This window comes from Osmerus mordax, chromosome 10 (assembly GCF_038355195.1).
Source record: "Osmerus mordax isolate fOsmMor3 chromosome 10, fOsmMor3.pri, whole genome shotgun sequence".
Classification (NCBI taxonomy): domain Eukaryota; kingdom Metazoa; phylum Chordata; class Actinopteri; order Osmeriformes; family Osmeridae; genus Osmerus; species Osmerus mordax.
The window spans coordinates 6,757,810-6,777,224 of record NC_090059.1 but is presented as its reverse complement, the minus strand read 5'-3'; the positions used below and the strand labels follow the sequence as shown (position 1 = coordinate 6,777,224).

Genomic DNA, 19,415 nt, shown 5'->3' with positions numbered 1-19,415 from the left:
AGCAGCAAACTGGCAAACGATATTTGCATTGTGCCAAACATTTAGCTACATTTTGTCCAGCTAGTCTACTATGCAGATAGTGTAATATGTTATTGTATATTATCCTAACTGGACAGAAACAGAGGGGAAGAAATCGAGGGATCATTTCGATATTTCCTTGTTGTGGTAGGAGGAGGATAGAAGGGTGTTTTCAGCAGTTGTAAAATCCGACCTCCCATGTAGGAAAATAGCTCATTACTCCAGACTTCTTTTTAGATCCAGGCGGGAACGCTTGTAGCAGAAATATGGAGGGAAAGACCCACTTGTCATCCCAATGAAATCAGTTTGGAGGCTGCCAAGACAGTCGAGGAGGGGTGGTGTGAGGAATGAGGTTCTTGCGCGTGCACGCGCGTGTGTGTGTGTCTGTGTGTGTGTGTGTGTGTGTGTGTGTGTAAAAACCCAGCTAAGCGCGATGTAATCAGCAAGCACTTTCTTCTTTTGCTCTTCCACTGTTCTTACTCCATCTCTTGCACACAAGCACGTTCTAGTCCTCCACCCAAGGTTTCTGTTCTTTCTGGTGGACAGATCCATCATGGAGGATTTATGTTGCCAAAGTGTGTTTTTTTATGCCGCCATTACTTGATGGTATGAACATGCTCTTCCGTTTACATTATTCTCTCATCCACTCTCTCTCTCTCTCTCTCTCTCTCTCTCTCTCTCTCTCTCTCTCTCCTCTCTCTCTTTCTCTCTTTTTCCAGCTTTTTTTGTTTGCTTCTCTCTATCTCTGACTGTCATTTATAATTTGCCGTTGAGAGGGACAGCAAGCGTATAATCATTAAACGAACAGCTTGTTACACGTTGCTCACTGTAATTTAGTCATCAGCATAACTAGAGCCTTTATTTGTCTGCTTTTTATTCGACGTGTCAAAGCCGTCCCTCTCAGAAAAACAAACACGATGGAAGGGTCACACCTGTCACTTCCAAGATGTGCTGACAGGAGCCTGAAGATGCCTGCCTGTCCTTCTCTTGCTACTTTGACAAAGTGTCACTCTTTATTTTTTACAAAAATGCCCCATGACACCAGTTAGGTCTCAGTTTCCTTCCCCCAAAAATTGTACTGGGAGTACGGGAAGTTTTGATTAAAAATAGTTCAAGTTTAGGTACAAAAATTATGCACCATGGACAACACAGGCCCCAGTGACAATTACGTGTTCTTGGAAAATGGAAGAACGTTTAACTTCAACATTAACTGTAAATTACACATCCTGAGACAAATATACAATTAAAAACTGTGTTTGACACCACACAGGTGACTGAATCTGCAATCTTCAAAGGTCACGGTAAATGTATTTTCTCATCTAGGGGTCTGTTTTTTTTTTAATAAATATAAAAATCGTGGTGTTGTACATTGCTATCCGGTACTAAGCAATAGGTTTGCACGAGAGTATACAATGATGTTGACTGTCATTTAGAAGTTGAGTTGAAGCATGCTGAATGCATCTGTCTTCTGACTGATGTCAGCCCGCTACCTCCAGCTACCATGAGTTGAAGTAGACTGTGAACGATACGCAGTGCAGCACATCCTTTACTGGGGACAGAACTGACTCCCCACCCCCGATATCCCCCCTCTTTTAATCCCTCCATTTCTCCTCCTGGGATAAGCATCAGCTTCCAGGGACAGCCTGACTTTCCTGAAGAGACGGATAAAAGTAGCCTAATCAAACTGAATTTGGATCTCCTCAGAGGTAATCTGTGGATTGATAGGATCTCTTCACAAGCTCTATACTAATGAACAGGCCACATGGAAAGAATAGCGGACCAAAGAAATCTCTAATTTTTTCTGCTTCGGGTAGTCTTGCATCGACTTGTAGTTATTTAATCAGTGTCAAATAAAATAAAATGTACTTGTATAGCCCCTATTACAAGCAATGTCACAAAGGGCTTCACATACGCCCATAGAACTGCCCCTCAACCAACCTTAACCCTCAAGGATATAGTGTCCTTTGATATAGTACCTGAGTCACATGGGTGCATTTTTCTATAATCCAATCCCCCCAACCTCCACACCCTTCACAATGACCATTAAAGTCAGTGACAGTAGTGGTATCTATAAACTTGATCATGTCTACGGTGTGTCTTTAAAACAGACCTTTTTGTCTGGTATACATGTGTTTGCTAATACTTGGAAATGAATGTGCTGCATATAGTTTGTGTAAGGCTGTCATTCATGTTTAATGCCATCAATATTCTGTTAAAATAAAGACATGCAAGTCAAGTCAAAAGTCATCTCCCCTGCTGGTACCTGGCATGAAGGAGCCATCTCTTGTTTGTGGAATACTGCATTTCACAACCTCTCCCTCTATTCTCAAACATCTTTCACACTCTCTCTCTCTCTCTCCCTCTAAATCCTGTCCCTGTCAACAAACTAAACAAAGTGACCAAAAAAAACACTATTTGATTCTCTTTCCTAGTTCCTAACCATTGCTATTTCTGTGTGACAGACTTCCCTGTAACTCTTTTCTTCTCCAGTCAGCTTTGCTCTTTCGTGTATCTGCTATGTCACACTCTCTTGGGGGTTTTGACAAGCCACAGAGGTAGGTTAACTCAGCTTCAGAGTCACACAACACACGAAGAGATCAATTCCAGGCATTCAAAGAAATCAATCTCTTCATCCCTGTACACACAGCTCATCTCATATCTCACCTCCTTAATTCACACAGCCCACAGCTTATTCAGAAATACAAGCAAACGGAATAATATGGCAGGCAATTTAGGACAAAGGCACAGCACCAGGATAAGGAAAACCCTTAAATGCAAGAAATGCTAGCAATAGCGTCATTTATGTATTTGTGCAGCGTTTATGTGAAGATCTATACGTTACTTATAGTGACAAATCTGCTTAGGTCAGCATGAAATAGGCTCGGAAAATCAATATAGTGCATATACTTTGACGGCAACCTTGAGAGTAAGCCAAAACCTTTACAGGGAGTGCAGTGAAAGCTATCTAAAGTTACAGTAACAATAAGCATAATATCATCTTGAACATAGCTGAGCATCCATCTCCCCATGTGTCCATCTTCTCTTTCGTTCTCCTCAATCACACACACACACAACCTTACCTACAGTATGACAGCCAATACCTTCTTCTCTCTCTCATTGGGATTGCTGGAGACTACCCACAATCCAATGCAATATCAACAAACTCTTCCATTCAGCAGTATTTATCCAGCAGTTCTCAACCACACAATTCAGTTTCTAAAATTGGATTTACTACGTCTTACTAAATACTTGCTTACTACATATATTTCAATAGTTACACTTCAGCCAGTTATAATTCATGCAAGATACCCATCAAATACATTAAGAAATGTAAGGATGAAGTGAAACACCCAGAAATTGCACCCTTACAATGCATAAAACAGGCTATGGCAAAATACAAAATCTGACTCCAAAATTGCCATCACTCAAATGTGAGTGGTGTGAACCACAGTAAATACTTCTATCCCCGACATTTGAGAAAAAGGCACTCAAGTTAAAAATACCTGCTACTACAGAATGGACGGAGATAGAGTTGACATGCCTGGAGATGAAGAATTGCCCATTCTGCACCACGACACTTGTATAGAGTCCTGTGCCGTCTCCCCCTCTCTCTCTGTTCTTCTTACTCTCTGTTTTCTTCCCCCTTCATAGTAGTTCTTCTTGTCTTTGATCTTTCCTCCTCTGGATTTTATTCCCTTGTAGTCTCTGCATCCATGCTTTTTCTGTTTATATCTTTAGCAGTGGCCATGCTGTGTATGTGTGTGTGTTGGAGTGCCTGATAGGTATGGTGTGTGTGAGTGTGTGTGAGTGTGTGTGTGTGTGTGTTTGTGTGTGCGTGGTGGGTGGGAGAGTGGGCGAGAGCAAGCATGCTAGAACGCAGAAGAGCTCCAACCCATGTCTTTGCATGACCACTGAATAATCTCATGTTTTATTGATGGGAAACCCTCCCCATTCCACCCCTCTTAAAGGGGTAGTACCCCTCCAAGATTTGCCTTTGATCTTTGTCATGGGTTAAGGAGGACCATCTGAAGTAAGGATTTCAGTGAGCCATTTCAAAGGAAAGACTTTCAATTTTGGAAGATCAGTTAAGTTGTCACATTTTCATTCAGATACATTTTAGGTTCGAAATAAGATACACATTAACGACCATACATCTTCCTGGCCTGCGAAGTGAGATGGCAGAATCGAGATTCAGGAAAAAGATCTGAGGTCTGTATTTAATTGTTTTAGAAGGGGTGTCTCAATTAATTCTAAAAACAAAGCAGGTCGAACATTCCATGGAGAGGATGATAGCATTTACAATGAAATGTTTTCTATACAGGTAGAATACAGGTAAATGTGTGTGTCTGCCTGTGTAATGAATGTGTGTGTGTTTGTGAGTGTTCGCGCATGTGTGTAGGAATACGTGCCAGGCTGGGACAGACACAACGTCAAGCCTGGGTTCCAGTGGCCAGTAACTCAATCCACGATTGAAGGCTATGAATTAATGAGAAGGAGCCAGTGTGTTTTCAGGGTCAGTTCTGGAGTGCATCATATTCTGCATGAAGCGAAATGACACATACTGCTTGCAAGCTAGAGTCAGCTGTGAGAGGAAGCATGACTCTTTCCTCTTGTTCTTACTCAAGAACAGATAGGTAATGTCTCGTAAATGCCTACAAGATCGTACGTTCATAGGTATGTATTTATACTCATTGTCTTGTTCCCCAGCTGTCCAGTGGTATTTGTTTGCCCGCTGGTTAATAAAACATGATGATAAATTAAAGATGGAGTCGCCTGGCATTATGGTGTAGATGGTCTCGTACTAGTCACCAGTGAACAATACATTCTCTTCGCCTCCAAGCTGTTCTATCTCTCTCTCTCTTTTCCTCTTGTGGAAATTCACAAAAAAAACGTTTAATTTAAGACAGGGGCAAAAGAACTGGATGTTCTACTTGTTACTTTAAACACTATGTAGTATATTTCAAAAGGAAAAATATAACTTTTACTTACATTATCCGATTTTCTTGGAAATAAGTTTAAGAATGTCAGTGACACTATAAGCACGGGAGGTTAAAAGTATTCAAAGTTATGCACAGAAAATGTCAGAGGGAGAAATATTAGAAAGAGGAAGGAGGGAGGAGAGAGGGAGTGAGAGAGTGCAGAGAGGAATAGTGGGAGATGTGGAGAGCATGCTAAGTGTGAGAGACTGGTGGCAGAGAAAGAGAGAGGGTCCTTCTGCTGAAAGAGAGAGACGGACAGAAGAAGGGTACGATAAATACAGAGAGAGAGTGGAGATGGGGAGATAATGACAGATCCATTGCTGCTCTTTGACTGCGAGAGCCACTCCTCTCTGTCTAGGTAGTTGAATAATGAATCTGGTGGCTGGCAACTATAGACATATAGTAACACTACATTCATTAGTGGGAAATAAAACTAAACATTCACAAACACAGCCCCCCAAAACACTGTATACTATATGTATAATCTATACTTGCATACAATGCCTTTTGTCTTGTCCTTGGGTTAGAACATCTACTAAGGAGAACAGGAGAAATAAGGATTTATATTCACACTGTGGGTAAAGGATATTTCACTTCACAGCAGTTTTTCCATCCCAGTTTTTCTCTTGAAGAAATGTATTTATTCAGAGGAATGATATAACAGCAAACGCCAGGTAGTGATATGCAAATTAAAGCAATCATACAGTATCTACCATCACTACATTCTTGATTGAAAACATACAATGGACCTAGACCTGGAGCTCAACATAGGATTGGATGTCAGACCATCCTCTCCTTTATGCCCCTTCATATACATGACTATCCAGGCCTTTGGGAGAAAAAAAAAACTATTTCCATGGCAACCGGTCTATAAAAGGTGGGCAGGTATTTGAGTGTATGTAAAAGGTGAGCCCAGCTCACTGGTTTTCAGTCCCGCACTGACTGTTCAATAGAGAACCCAACAGGGACAAGACATGTGGGATGTGGGAAATAACATGGACCACAAACACACGCATTCTCAGCATACAGTAAGCAGTACTGAGGCAGTAAAGTACACATTGTTGGAAAATGCATCAGTGTCCTGAATTCCTGCAAACTGTAAGCTGTTCTAATGTTGTGATTTTTAGAATGCTGGTCCTTTTTTCTCAGTTGAAAATAGGTGCCTTTGTATTGTGCTCTATGCAAACATGTAATAGCGTGCAAGTAATTTTTTATTATGAATATATATATTATAGGTACATAAAATACAGTTTGATAGAATCTCACAATCTTAACCTTGGAATTCAATTGTTTGAAAAGGGGACACAAAAAGATTAACTGGCCTTGTGTATCGAATAACTTGGTGTACAAGCTTAACATCTAGCAACACTACTTGAATATATGAAGAATGAGAGCAAGTGCAAGATTCAAAGGCATACAGTAAGTACATGTGGAATGTCATTGAAAAGAAGGCTGCTAATCCTTAAGCTTTACATGTGAACACAGCGGGACACTAAGGGGTGAAGCCAAATGCTTCTCAAGCAAAAAAAAAGTTGTAAGGCACATCAATACAGGTTTTCCCTTCACCAACAATGTGCAAATATATGCAAGTTAAGAGTGCTTTGTGTTATATTGATTTATAAGGACTTATAGGGTCCATATTTGAGAATTATACGTTCACTAAACATAAAGACACATTGAAACAAATCACCACGAATAAGCACAAAGCCCCATCTTTCAGAACACACAGAAGACTGACTAGACATGTTAATGTACCTTTAACAACTCAGCTTCATCAGGTTTCTGTTACTGAGTGGTCGAAGAGACAAACACGTATATTTATTACTGAATTGATGAAATATTCACCATTATTTTGTATTTCTAAATAACAATCTTTTTTTCTCACTGTAGACGCCTTCTGTCAAAGTAATATTTGTACTATTTGGTGTTAAAGACTGCCCTCTAGAGGCCGAATGTTCCACAGTCCACTCAGGTTATTGTGCTAAATCAAATGACTACATCACAATGCAGTATATCAGGACCACAAAGCTAGCTGTTTCAGCAAGTGCAAGCAAAATTGCCTAATTATACAGTCATCACAGGAAATACAACTCATTTATTGTAAGTGTAAAACTAGGAGACATCTTCAAAAAACAATATGGCCATAAAACTGAAAATACATCATAAAATAAGCTACAGCTGGTGGGTAGAAGGGGGTGTACTCTGATCTGCATTTCAACTATGAATAAAAGGAATAACATTCACCTGACAATTTGACCTGAAAATGAATAATTTAATTCTGTTAGTGATTATTAACAGAATAAAACTGGATAATTTAAACATGATGAAAGAGGATCAGTTTAAAGAACATAGGGAGGGTTCAGGGTCAGACTTCATTCACCAGAAAACAGGAAATACACAGTTGTCAGACTTAAAACCATCTTGGCTACCACAGTGGTGTTTTTTTTATGTGTCGTCAGTCTCTAGGCTACATACATCTAGGCTGCCGCACCATTGGTCAGTCAGAAGTACCTATGGTCCTACACAGTCTCCCTTACTGGCAAAACAGGGTTACCCAAGGACAGCAGCAGGGGTCAGAGAGCTACACAGACACAGGGATGTTTGAGGCAAACAGGGAGACTGCCTTTGTTGATCTGGTGGAACTCAACCAATTGGAGCAGGTCGATGAAGAGCGTTTCTCCGTCGTTCATGGTGTAGTAATTCCTACCTCCCTCATTACACTGTTTGGTGGGGGCGGGGGGGTGACAGGCAGGTTTTACAACACAATACTGTTCCGTATGATTTGCTAAACATTAAACAGCTTGTAAAGTTCCAGACAACCTCTATGTTAGTCCTCGTACAGTTCAAAAACAGTGATTATCCGTGGATGATTGTAGTGAATTCAATACAATTGAAATACAAACTATGAATACTCAGATTTGAAAAAAAAGATAAGAACTTGCAACCTCTTGATCTGATCAAATGATCACTGATACCAATTCTTCACAGTAAAGTCTAGACAGGAACTATGAAGCTCCTTAGCTACTCAATTATTTTTATTGGGTTCTCTCAGAAAATACCCTAGAATGTTTTTATGGTGTGATGGTGTATTATGATATAAGTAAAATAAAATAAATGTAAAATTAAAAATGATACTATATTTATAATACAAATGAATATGAATATGATTTTATTATTTAGCAGTATTTATTGCATCTGAAGACTGGAAGATTGGATTGAAGATCCGTATATGTTTATTGTTTGCACCTTCCGGCCACATTAAATTCCGTGTATGTGTAACCTACATGGTGAATAAAACCAAATTCAGATTCTGAGATGAGTCAGTACTTAAAATGGTGAGTTGAGAAAGTGATGTATTTTGAGAAACCAAAACCAAGGACAGGAGGGAGACCAAGAAGATGAGGGATGAAAGTACTCACAGGAATGACGAGGTAGTGTTTGGTCTTCAGCTTGTGACACAGTGAGAGGACGAAACACTGGGTGTGCTGCTGGCTTTCACGGATGAGGAACATCCTACACACAGATGAACACACACGTGTACACACACGCATCCAGAAACGCGCCAAAACCACAAACACACAAAGAAATAGCTGTGAATACTTGCCATTGTTGTCCACACAAATGATTGGGTCTCCAATGTCTACCCAACCAATATTATATTAAGTTGGAAAGGCAGCTAGAAGCAAACAATATACACTTCAAGTTGATGAAAAAAAAGAAAAGAAAGGAGCAACAAAAACAAACATAAAGATACACTTAAGCAAAAGTCAGAGGAAGGAGTGTATTGGGGGGGGGGGAGGATGAGGTAAGGATGCACTCACCCATCCACGTGTCCCTGTTCCTCTATCAGCTTTTCAGCCTCTTTTCTGGATACACCACCATGGAACCAAGGCTGGGTCCTGTGGATGGCTGACATCCACACAGAGAAAGAGAGAGAGAGAGAAAGAGAAAGCGGCTGAAGACCTTACTCGTTACATGAAGGTCCACAAAGCCACAGATACATAAAAGGTATCTTAGAGTGGGTTCATGTTGGTCTCCAACTTACAGGAGGGGCGTGATCCCGGGCTGGGGCTGGGAAGGCTGCACCTCAAGGCCTCTCTTCTCTACCACAGAGCAAAGACAAAAGGATCTAACTGAACTGCATTACACAATTAAAATGCACAGTAACACTAATTGTGGCATCCCCAGAGCGACAGAGCCCAAGTCGCCTCACGGCCGCCTGTTCCCTGCTCCCCCACTCCGCTGACTAGCCACATGGATGTGACTCATCAGATAGTCAGCACGGAGCTGACTATCAAAGGAGGGAGCCCGAGTGGAGGAGATTCCTCCAGCCCGAGTGGAGGAGACTCCTCCAGCCCGAGTGGAGGAGACTCCTCCAGCCCGAGAGGAGGAGTCTCCTCCAGCCCGAGTGGAGGAGTCTCCTCCAGCCCGAGAGGAGGGGACTCCTCCAGCCCGAGTGGAGGAGTCTCCTCCAGCCCGAGTGGAGGAGTCTCCTCCAGGCCGAGAGGAGGTGACTCCTCCAGCCCGAGAGGAGGGGACTCCTCCAGCCCGAGTGGAGGGGACTCCTCCAGCCCGAGAGGAGGGGACTCCTCCAGCCTTGTCTTGCCTTTTCATCTCGTTTCATTTCATTTAATCACCAAAACCCCTCTTTATCTTTTTCCTTCTTCTGACCCCCTTATCTCTACCCCTCCATCCTCACCCTCCAGGCCTGCCCCTCTTCTCTCTCTGCACTCTGGGCCTCTCTGGGGTTCTGGATCACCCGACCTCCAGCCTTCCCCGAAAAGTCCATGGCCACAAGGCTGTCCTCGCACTCACTTTGCTGACCAGCACGTGTATGCACACAAACACACACACACACACACAGGGAAGATCAATGTTAGCCCACTGATATAATACAATGTAATGCATGTGATGCTCACAAACTTCAGACAATTCAAGCAATGCTTGAATTGAACAGGACTAAACATGAAGCAAACACCACACACACACACAGCAATGAATACATGTAAATGTGGGCAGCTGTTGACTACACAGGATATTGTCCTGCCGTGTTCTTAGCTGACCTTGGTGTCTGTACACAAGGTCCCCTCTGCACACTGTGGTGTCGACTGGGACAGCTGGAAGTTGTACTGAAGCTGACTCCCATACTGTCAAAGAAGATTGAAATGTAACTATTTAAAAAGGTACAATAGGCACGATTGTTTCCGTTAAAAAGTTTGGACCCTGTAAACATGTTGTGTAAGCCAACAAGGCCCTCTGAGAGTTGATTAGCAACACTGACAGTTCAGTGTTAGCGGAATGTCAATTTCTAATTTTGGAGCATCTCGCTACTTTCCATCCAATTATGTTCCAGAAATCCTGTTCCAGCCAATTGGCTTTAGCAAGGAGAGCGTTCCTCTTTGGCGTATATTGTGAAAACACTGTCAATCAAAGTTGAAGGAAAGCGTGGAAGTTGATGCAATTTCTCATTTTGAGAAATGGCTCAAAATGAGCCAATCATTTATACAGATTATTTTACTTTTATTATTTTAAATAACAGTTGAAGTTGAAGTGAGTTTACTTTACTCCAAAAAGTTACCTATTGCAGCTTAAGTTAGAGTACGGTAACTTCATACACATATTAAGTTCTAAGGTCTAAATGTCACGTACGAAGCATTGGTGTTGTGACAATATTTTAAACAGTTGGACAAGATCAGTACCTCAAGTGGAGGGATGTTTATGTTAAGTCTCTTCTCACCTTGAACAGTCTGAAGGCTGAGATCCAACAGGTGCGGGTTTGTTCATTCTCTGCACACAGAAGCGTTAGGTTCTGAGCACGAAATCCATCTTTACAAGGCTACAGACATAGATACACACACACAAACACACACACACACGTCACATAAACTCTTTGGGCCTTTGGGTATTTTATAGAAAATCACTGATTGTTTTCACAGATACATTTTCACTCTGTTGGGGTGAAAGATATAACGCTCCAGTTAAGAACAGAAACAGCTTGACACATAATATTGTGCAAATACTGTTAACACAAACAATGCATGTACAGGGAGCAAATGTCATGTACAGGCAGAAACTATTCTCTGCTAAAATACTTATTTTAACATTTAGAAACATCAGCCAGGGTAATGTAACATGTTAAACTCTTACCTTGACACAGAAAGTGAAGTCAACAGGGGCTCCATAGAGCTTGCGGCTATTGGTGACTGTGTAGACAATCAAGTCCTTCAGCTCATCTATACACTGAAGGTGGCGCGGTTCCTGCAGAAACACAGACACACATATGCGTGACATCGGAGAGATAAACAACCAAGCACACCAGCAGACAGTACATGGCCTCCAGGACATTCTCCAGCGCTATCCCTTGATGTTTCAAAAAAACCTGGATGACTTCATGATTCCATGAAGATTCCCCTTTTGACATTATTGCAACATCATCAAAGGCAGTTGCAACAACACGGAAACAACCGTTGCCGATCGCCCAAACTTTTGTTTTCTCAATGTCTCAGTCCATTTGACCTTTGACCTGCTGACCTTGGAGGAGCCCTTGATGGAGAAGTAGAGGCCTGAGCGTCTAAGGAAGAAGAAGACCTTCTTCCAGGTCTTGCGGCTGCGCTCCTTCATATGCAGGAAGCCCTGGATCTCTGGACACGCTCCAGACATGTTCTGGGGAAAGGAAAGATGTTAGCAAAAATGTGTACAACAGAGCAGTATGTTCAATCCACAATGTCTGGTAGTTTTAGTCTCTGTGTTATTAGTATCCAAGAAGAAAGAGTATACTTATGTCTTTATGTGATGTTCTTACCTTGCTTCTATAATCTTAACTGTAGCATTTTGAGATTTGATTCAAATGTAAAGTGCATTACAAATAAAATCTATTGTTATTATTATTATTATCATTTAATGCTAGCTTTTTTCTTTCGTTATAAGCTCATTAAGCTTTCATTATGTTTATATTTTTACCTTTAACTGAAAGAGTACTTGTGTACAGATGTACAGATTTTGTATATTCACATCCTTATTGAAAACGTTAATATACAGTATGTAAGTATGTTTGCATTTTTTATTATTTTTTGTTTGTTTGGATTAGTAGTACGACATTTCAAACTCAGACCTAACACAGACTTATAACGTTTTAAATTACAGCAGGATTGGGAAATGTATTTTTCAAGTTACTCTTTTTTTTTTTTTTTTTACAAATTTAAACAGCTTAAAATAAGAAATATTTAAATACATTGCACTAAGCTAGACAAAATGTTTGAAAAGGGGAATCTTAACGTCTTTCGGTTCATTCTGTCCCTTGCACAGCCTGTCATAGTGATTCACGTCTAGTTGATGCAGAGCTAAATTTGAACAACAGCCTTCACAGTAAGGATTGGAGGCTGAAGATGCCGGCCTCCATTTTTATTGGCTCACCTGAATAAGCTCTGATGATGTCATGCCCTTGGTGACATCAGCGCTGTCAGAGATCATGTTCTTAGGAAAGAACTGCTGTAAGTGGAGCCGGCAGTTAACAAACACATTTGTGAGGCCTAAAATGCATTCATTTCAGACAACATTAATGATTTAGTAAACCAGTTTATGTGTGTTAAGGTGTTTCTGGAATAAAACTGTTTCAATACTAGAAATATTGTTAAAGGCTTGTTCGTGACAGTTGTGGGTTACAACATGTGGTGGTAAGCCATTATTCAAAGCAAACGTTTACCTGGATATAACATTTACTAACACTGTAAACGCAGCTCAATCAACAAATTCAAATGCATGTGAACACTGAACAGACAAAGATCTAAATATACATTGTGAGTGTGAGTATACTTTATATGTGTTTGTCTGTGGGTGGGTGTCATCAGCCCTGTCAATGACGGCATGAGCAACATGATGAATGTGACGAGAACAAGATCCTAACACTGATGAGGGACTCAACCAGGAAGTGTTATTCAAGAAAGTGCCACTCCCACACTACAGACAAAATCCATGGAATACAGCCACATGCAATTCATTTTTTTCCTCAGACATGATTTCAGTCAAAAGTGTCTAGAGATTACCTGTGTTTCGAATATACAGAAAGTAATGAATGTGTTATGTATGGAGTAGAAGGACATTTGGTCTCTTTGTGGGTCACAAATCCAGAACACAGCGAGACATTGCAAACTGACAGTTCCAAGACCAGAAATTGAGAATCAGGTGTTTCCTTACCATAGGTTTCCTGAAGAATTCATATTTGGCATAGTTTTTGCGGAAGACGAGCTTGGTGTCGCCCTCTGGGTGCCACCGAGCCTGCACATCCTGCACCACCTCGTGGTCCTCCAGACATCGCTCTGGGAGTTGCACAAGGGCAAGTAACTCTTTCAAAAACATTTCGGATTGACCTGAAATCTGTGTCAATCCCTTTCTTACACACCTGACATGATAAGTCTTAGTAACAGAAATGATGATTTGAGCATATTTCATGCTCTTTGCAGTTCAGATCTTACACTGATATAGGGGCACATTCATGAGTATAGGGGCCCATGAGACAAGCATCATCTAAAGTGCCTGTTTGTTAAACTATGCTATACAGCACTAATATACTGATCTTACCCAGACCCAGGGCTTGGTGCAGCTCAATGAGAGCCCAGTTCTTCTGGTCTGAGCAGTGAGCTGTCTGGACTAGTATCTCACACACCTCCCTGACTGTAGCCCCCGCGGAGACCCATAGACACCTGCTGTGACTGTCCTCTCCAAACACCTTGACAAGCTGGAAAAAAAAGAGAGATAAGGAAAAAGACACTGAAAGAGGAGGCGTTAAAGAAAGAGATAAGGCGTGAGATAAATATGAGGAAACTATTAACCCGAGTGAGTCACACAAGGATGCACTCAAACACAAAAAATATGCCATCCTCATCGACAATTCCCAGTTGTACACAGGTGTAAGGAGAGTACGTGGACAATGGGTAGTTATAGCAAGAGAATAAAGCAGCTTTAAAACCTGGTTCAGCCACAATACAACTCATCAAAGGCACAACAATGTTGGGGTCTGCCATGAACCAGTCGACAGCTTTCAAACTGTCAAATATCAGCCTTAATTCTCTAAGGTCTGACATTGGAACCTCCCCTTAAACTTGTTCACAATCCTAGTTTTGCTCTCCAGGACTATCTCTTTGTGGTATCCTGTCATTCACTGCTTTATACTTTCTCTTTCATAATCCACATCCAAGGTCAATCAGGTTCAACAAAAACAGCATTTTGAAAGCACTAAACATTGCCGATTGACAAATCATGAATTAATTCAGACTTGAATGACATGCTGCTCATAGGTGATTTGATTTGTTTGCCTAGTTAATAATAAATGTATTATTTTATCAATTTGAATGCACCGACAGAAACAACAAAAAACCATTCAAATTCAAAAAAAAAATCTATCTCATTTTCCAAGAGCTACCTATCTAACTTAAAGGGAGGTTGAGGAGAAAAAGATAGAGAATGATACCTTATTGTCTATTATAAACTCCTCAAAAAAAGTTCAGAAAAATGTTATTTCGGTCGATTTCCTTCCCTTCAGTAACAATACCAATTGGTATTGTATTTTATATAGTTGGAAAGCCTGATTAGTCACCTTTACAACGAGGTAGAACTTGTGAAGATCGTGCATTCGTGGAATGAGCAACACAGCTAACCGTGTGGGTAGCGGCCTCAAAAAAATGCCAAAATCCCCTGCAATATTCTTCTGTTGGTATTCACTCTCGTTTTGAGCTTCAAGTGGGATCAGTTTGGGCATGCTGTATGTGCCAGAGTGACCAACGCAAACATGTTGGTTGACTTGCAACAAATCCTGGTTGAGGAATGGGATGCCATCCCACAGTAGTGTGTGACCAGGCTGGTGACCAGCATGAGGAGGAGGTGCCAAGCTGTTGTGGCTGCGTATGGATCTTCCACACGCTACTAAAATGAATCAAGTGTAAAAATGGCCAATATGTGTTGTTTTTTCCTTATTACTGTGGGAGTGCGAAATCATCCAATCCACCAAGCAACTAAAAACGACAGTGAATACCAACAGAAGAATATTGCAGATTTTGGCAATCTTTTTGGGGCCGCTACCCACACGCTTAGCTGTGTTGCTCATTCCACGAATGCACGATCCTTACAAGTTGTACCTCGTTGTAAAGGTGACTAATCAGGCTTTCCAACGATATAAAATACAATACCAATTGATATTATTGAAGGGGAGGAATAATCGACCAAAAAAGCGTTTCCAAACTTTTCTTTAGGAGTTTACTACATTTCAGCCACTTCTCTCCCTTTTCTTTTATTGCTTCTGCCTTACTTTGATTACTCCAGAACAGGTCTGATGGGACCTTCAAGCAGCATGGCGTAAACCCCCCCACCCCCACGCATGTGTCACCAACTGTGTGTCACCAACTGTGTTTAAAGCCAACTTTGGGTTATCCTGGGGCCAACAAGGACCGGTTGACACAACTCAACAGTCTGACAACTGACGCAGCGTCTGGTTTCTCGGCCAACCCCTCACTCACGCAGACACAAACCTGTACGACCTGAAATCTGTCAATCAACAAGAACAGACTTGTTCCACTACAAGGTGACGGCAAGAACAATTATGGTTATGTATTTGGGAGCCTTGTGGGGGACATGGAAGGAACATTACTTTTGGAGGAAAACTCTTGGTTCATTATCTTCCCAATTTGTTCATTCAGAAATGTTTTCTTGCACAAAAAAACAGCTACTAAGCTTAGCTCTGCTGTTGAAGACCCACAACATATTACCAACCTTACTGAAAAGTATGCAGTATTAAGTATGCTATTCTAGATTACCTCAAGGCACTACAAATGCTTTAGCAATGGTGACAAAGCAGTGCAATGTCAAGGTGTCCCTGTTCATATAGGCCTAAAGAGTAGATAACCCTGTGCTGTGCAGTGGAAGGACATGAGGGGTGCGGTGTGTGCCCCGGAGTGTCTATGGCAGTGTAATAGTATGTCTGACGTTAATTACAGACAAGCAGCGCCCGGGGCATCTGCCAATCACGTTCACCCAGAATGAGCACACAGCACTGAGTCTATCACCCAATATACCCCTAACACTTTATCTTCAATCTCTGCCAGTCAATTTGAAGTGCAGGTTCATTGTGTATACCTTATACTTTTTCAGTGGACGCTTAAGGATTGGTTATAGTGAAACAGTCATTCACACCTCTGCAAATCCTAACTTAGATCACACTGTTGTAAATGGTTTGTCAGTTGTATTAAATAGGCTAGCTCTAGATCTGGGAGAAACATCAGCAATTGATGGCATTTCTCAAACATCTGAGGTTGGTGAGCACTGGCTGAATGTTTACAGACAAAAAACGTACATGAGTGTTACTTGATTGAGGTGAGTGTGAACCAATCAGGACAGGGGACTGAGAAGGGCTGCAGAGCTCTGGAAAAGGATTTGGTATGGATGGGACGGAGGACGACAATGGCCTAGACCCTTTTGTTCTGAGAGAAAAAGCAGTGGAAAACAGGAAGACAAGCATTCAAAAACATTGTCTTTTTTAAATACATCCTATCCTCTGACAATATTTTTTAGCAAACATTCAAATACATTATAATGATATTTGAATCAGTGACAAAGTCAGCTTTTTGCCAATATTTGTGATTCTGTGTTTTTTTCTTGACTGTTGATTCCATCATCAGAGTATGAGTCAACAGAGTAGTGTCAATGAGTCCATTCCATACCACAGTCTTGAGTTTATTTAGTAATGCTGATAATGTTTACATGCATGTCTATCGGGTTGGCTTTAGTGACACATTTGAATATGGAACAAAGAATTAAATATACTTTGAAAAGAAAGTTTTTGTTATCATTATTTTCAATGATGTTTAATATCAACATTTTATTTCCATCTGATTCGGAAACACACAGACCAAGGAAACCATAGAGACCAGCATATTGGATTGTGTCACATTATTTCTCTACTTCAGAACAAGACGTCTAAAAAGTTGTGTAAGTGTTTGTAGGTCTGTGTGTTAGTGGTACCTGCTTTTAGTGATAACGAGGGGCTGGGAACGTTGAACAGGAGGAGGTCTGGGTACCAGGGGAGCCAGAGTAAGGGTAGAACTGCCCAGAAGCTCTTCCTCTCCATGGTCCTGCTTACTCTCTGAGCACTCGAAGACCTCTGTCCATGGCCCTTCAACCTCCATCACATGACCTGAATGGGTTAGAAGCATGCATGCACACAGACACACACACACTCAGTGAGGGAGGGGGACCATAATCTAGCCGTATACAAAATTAACATAATTTACCTTAGGCGCAGATTGTTATCAAATCAGATTCATACACAACAAGCAGTATTTCCACAGAACCCACGCAAACTTGCACAGGATTATTTTATCTGTGACTGAGCGGTTGAGTGTGCATGTGTATGAGTGCGCGCATGTCCATCTATATGTACACACTTGGCAGACTTTCTGGCAGCTGAATTGGTTTGACTCACTGTTGCTATGCAGAAGCTGAATAGAAAGCATGTAATGGATGAGGAAGAATGCTGGTAAGCTGCAGTTTCGAAAGGGACAAATTGTCTGGATCAGGCCAGGCAGGCAATCCTGGGTAGGGTGAAGTGTAGTAATTACCCATGTTTTCTACATAGCAAACAGTGGTGGGTGGCAGGGCCTTTTACTGAAAGTGCATACAGCAGCTTCACAAAGGCCTTTTGTATGGCAGCTCTGCCACTGTATTGGGTTAGGCTTGCTGCTCCTTATTTATGAGACAAATTAGTGTGTGGTTTGGCGTGGTGTGTTTCGGTGAGCGTGTCTTCAGCCAAAAGCACAATTGAGGTTCATCAGATCAATATCAGTGCTCTCAAGTGTTACCAGAAGTATGAGAAATGGCGAAAACGTTATATAAACATTTGTCTCATTAGCTCCTAACAAATATTTTCTTGAGATATCAACCTGTAGTCAATATAATTCTTTGTATATGTTTGAGTTTATTTGATTTTTTTTAACTCAAGGGTTTAGTAATTCCTTTGGATATTAGTCGTCGTCTTAGCTTCAGGCAAATAATAATGAGGTCATACTGTTCTACAGAAGGTGCACACCCTGCCAATTCTATAGGGTTCAACAGTTCAGCTGAAAAGGAGACCTGACAATAAACACGGTGTATGTTCACTTTGTACCATGAATTAGTTACTGAAACACAAATGAGACATCTGTCATGTTACCCAACAAAATCAGCCACATACGAATAAACACCTTTTAAATCGTTGCTTTTGATAGAAATGTTGTGGGTGACTATAGCCCGACTAACAGCTCAGCTGGTTGTCTTGAAATGATTCACACAACAGGTCACAATAATTGCACCTTTTATTTAAAAAAATAAAAAAGAGCATTGCCGTAATTCACCTGTGGAGTAGGCAACAATGGCTTCAGTATCGCTCACGCACCTTGCTCTCTCGCTGTGTTGTTGCACGTCGTAAATAGAAAAATATAGAAAGAAAACTTACCCTTCATTCAGGATGTTTTCAGGCTGTTTAGGAGGCTATCAACTGACAGTCATGTTGAAAGTACGTTGATAGATGGACGGTAAAAAAAAATGGTTACTCTACTTCTAGTAGGAATCCTATATCTGAAAAAAGCCGTGAGGACCCGCTGCTTTCTCAACAGTCAACTCTGTCCCATACCTGACTCCAGAGGGAGGAGCGTAGTTGTTCCAGCTGTACAGCAAAAGGTGCGCCTTTCTCACTTACCAGCACGACGTCTTGGGATAGAACTGAACAGGTTCAGTCCTACGAAATAAATTAGCACATGCCTAAACCATTCATGAACAATTTGTATTTATTTAACAAGTTTCCTAATGGAACTGTGAACATGGTTTCAATTAATTTGATCGTCAATTCTTTAACATAGCAGTTTTGTTTTAGTCTAAGTGTTGGATCAAAAAAATAAAAGGAGAAAAGTCTCAAGTTAACACATTCTTCACACCAGGTGTTCGGATCAAATTATAATGTTTAATGTGTTCAGGAAGCCCCACAGAAACAGTTTTGCAGGTGGAACTTGCAGAATTACAATCATTCTTGACATAAGTGCCAGCATAACACCCATGACCGCACACTGAAAAAGGGTGCTTAGCTCATAACCAGTTAGCCTCCCCCTTCTCCCGAGTCCACCGCAGTCCTTTTAGCACTGAGGATGAGGGGGACTGATACCAATACCTGCAATGATGTGGTAACTCAAGTATGAAGCATGTGTTGTGAAAAGATAGTTGCTTTTGCTATCATACCCTTTAGCTAGGTTTCCTTCATTAGCCTGAAGTCTTACATTAAGAGCCTTCATATTTGGTGCTTTCCTTCTTCCCAACCAGGAAATTAGCAAAGCAGGCTGGGTACAGCCTGCTGAGGTACTGCTGACGACCTTTTGTGAAAAACCTCATGGAACATATTAAGGT

General features: G+C 41.2%; 1 protein-coding gene across 4 annotated transcripts; it reads right to left on the bottom strand.

Moving 5' to 3' along the window:
• Nucleotides 1–6,192: 6,192 nt before the first annotated feature.
• On the bottom strand, nt 6,193–18,839 carry grb7 (growth factor receptor bound protein 7). Of its 4 annotated transcripts, none has more exons than XM_067245591.1 (15): nt 18,475–18,839; nt 17,007–17,178; nt 16,339–16,465; nt 13,575–13,731; nt 13,191–13,312; nt 12,411–12,485; nt 11,529–11,660; nt 11,145–11,255; nt 10,735–10,833; nt 10,061–10,144; nt 9,697–9,816; nt 9,043–9,100; nt 8,819–8,906; nt 8,417–8,510; nt 6,193–7,717 (listed from the first exon to the last, which is right to left on the bottom strand). In XM_067245591.1, exons 1-15 carry the CDS (start codon nt 18,479–18,481, stop codon nt 7,571–7,573), a joined length of 1,593 nt encoding a protein of 530 aa, XP_067101692.1. In that variant the 5' UTR covers nt 18,482–18,839; the 3' UTR covers nt 6,193–7,570. The 4 variants fall into 4 exon arrangements, with proteins under 4 accessions (XP_067101692.1, XP_067101694.1, XP_067101695.1 ...); XM_067245593.1 differs by having other exon boundaries at nt 13,191–13,298; nt 13,660–13,731; XM_067245594.1 differs by lacking the exon at nt 9,697–9,816.
• Nucleotides 18,840–19,415: the final 576 nt, after the last annotated feature.

Excerpts from the sequence above, each read along its gene's own strand:
- grb7 (XM_067245591.1), bottom strand. Across the intron at positions 13,313-13,574 it reads GCACCAAGCCCTGGGTCTGG|AGCGATGTCTGGAGGACCAC; the intron begins GTAAGATCAGTA and ends TGCAACTCCCAG. Across the intron at positions 12,486-13,190 it reads AATTCTTCAGGAAACCTATG|CAGTTCTTTCCTAAGAACAT; the intron begins GTAAGGAAACAC and ends CTCCACTTACAG.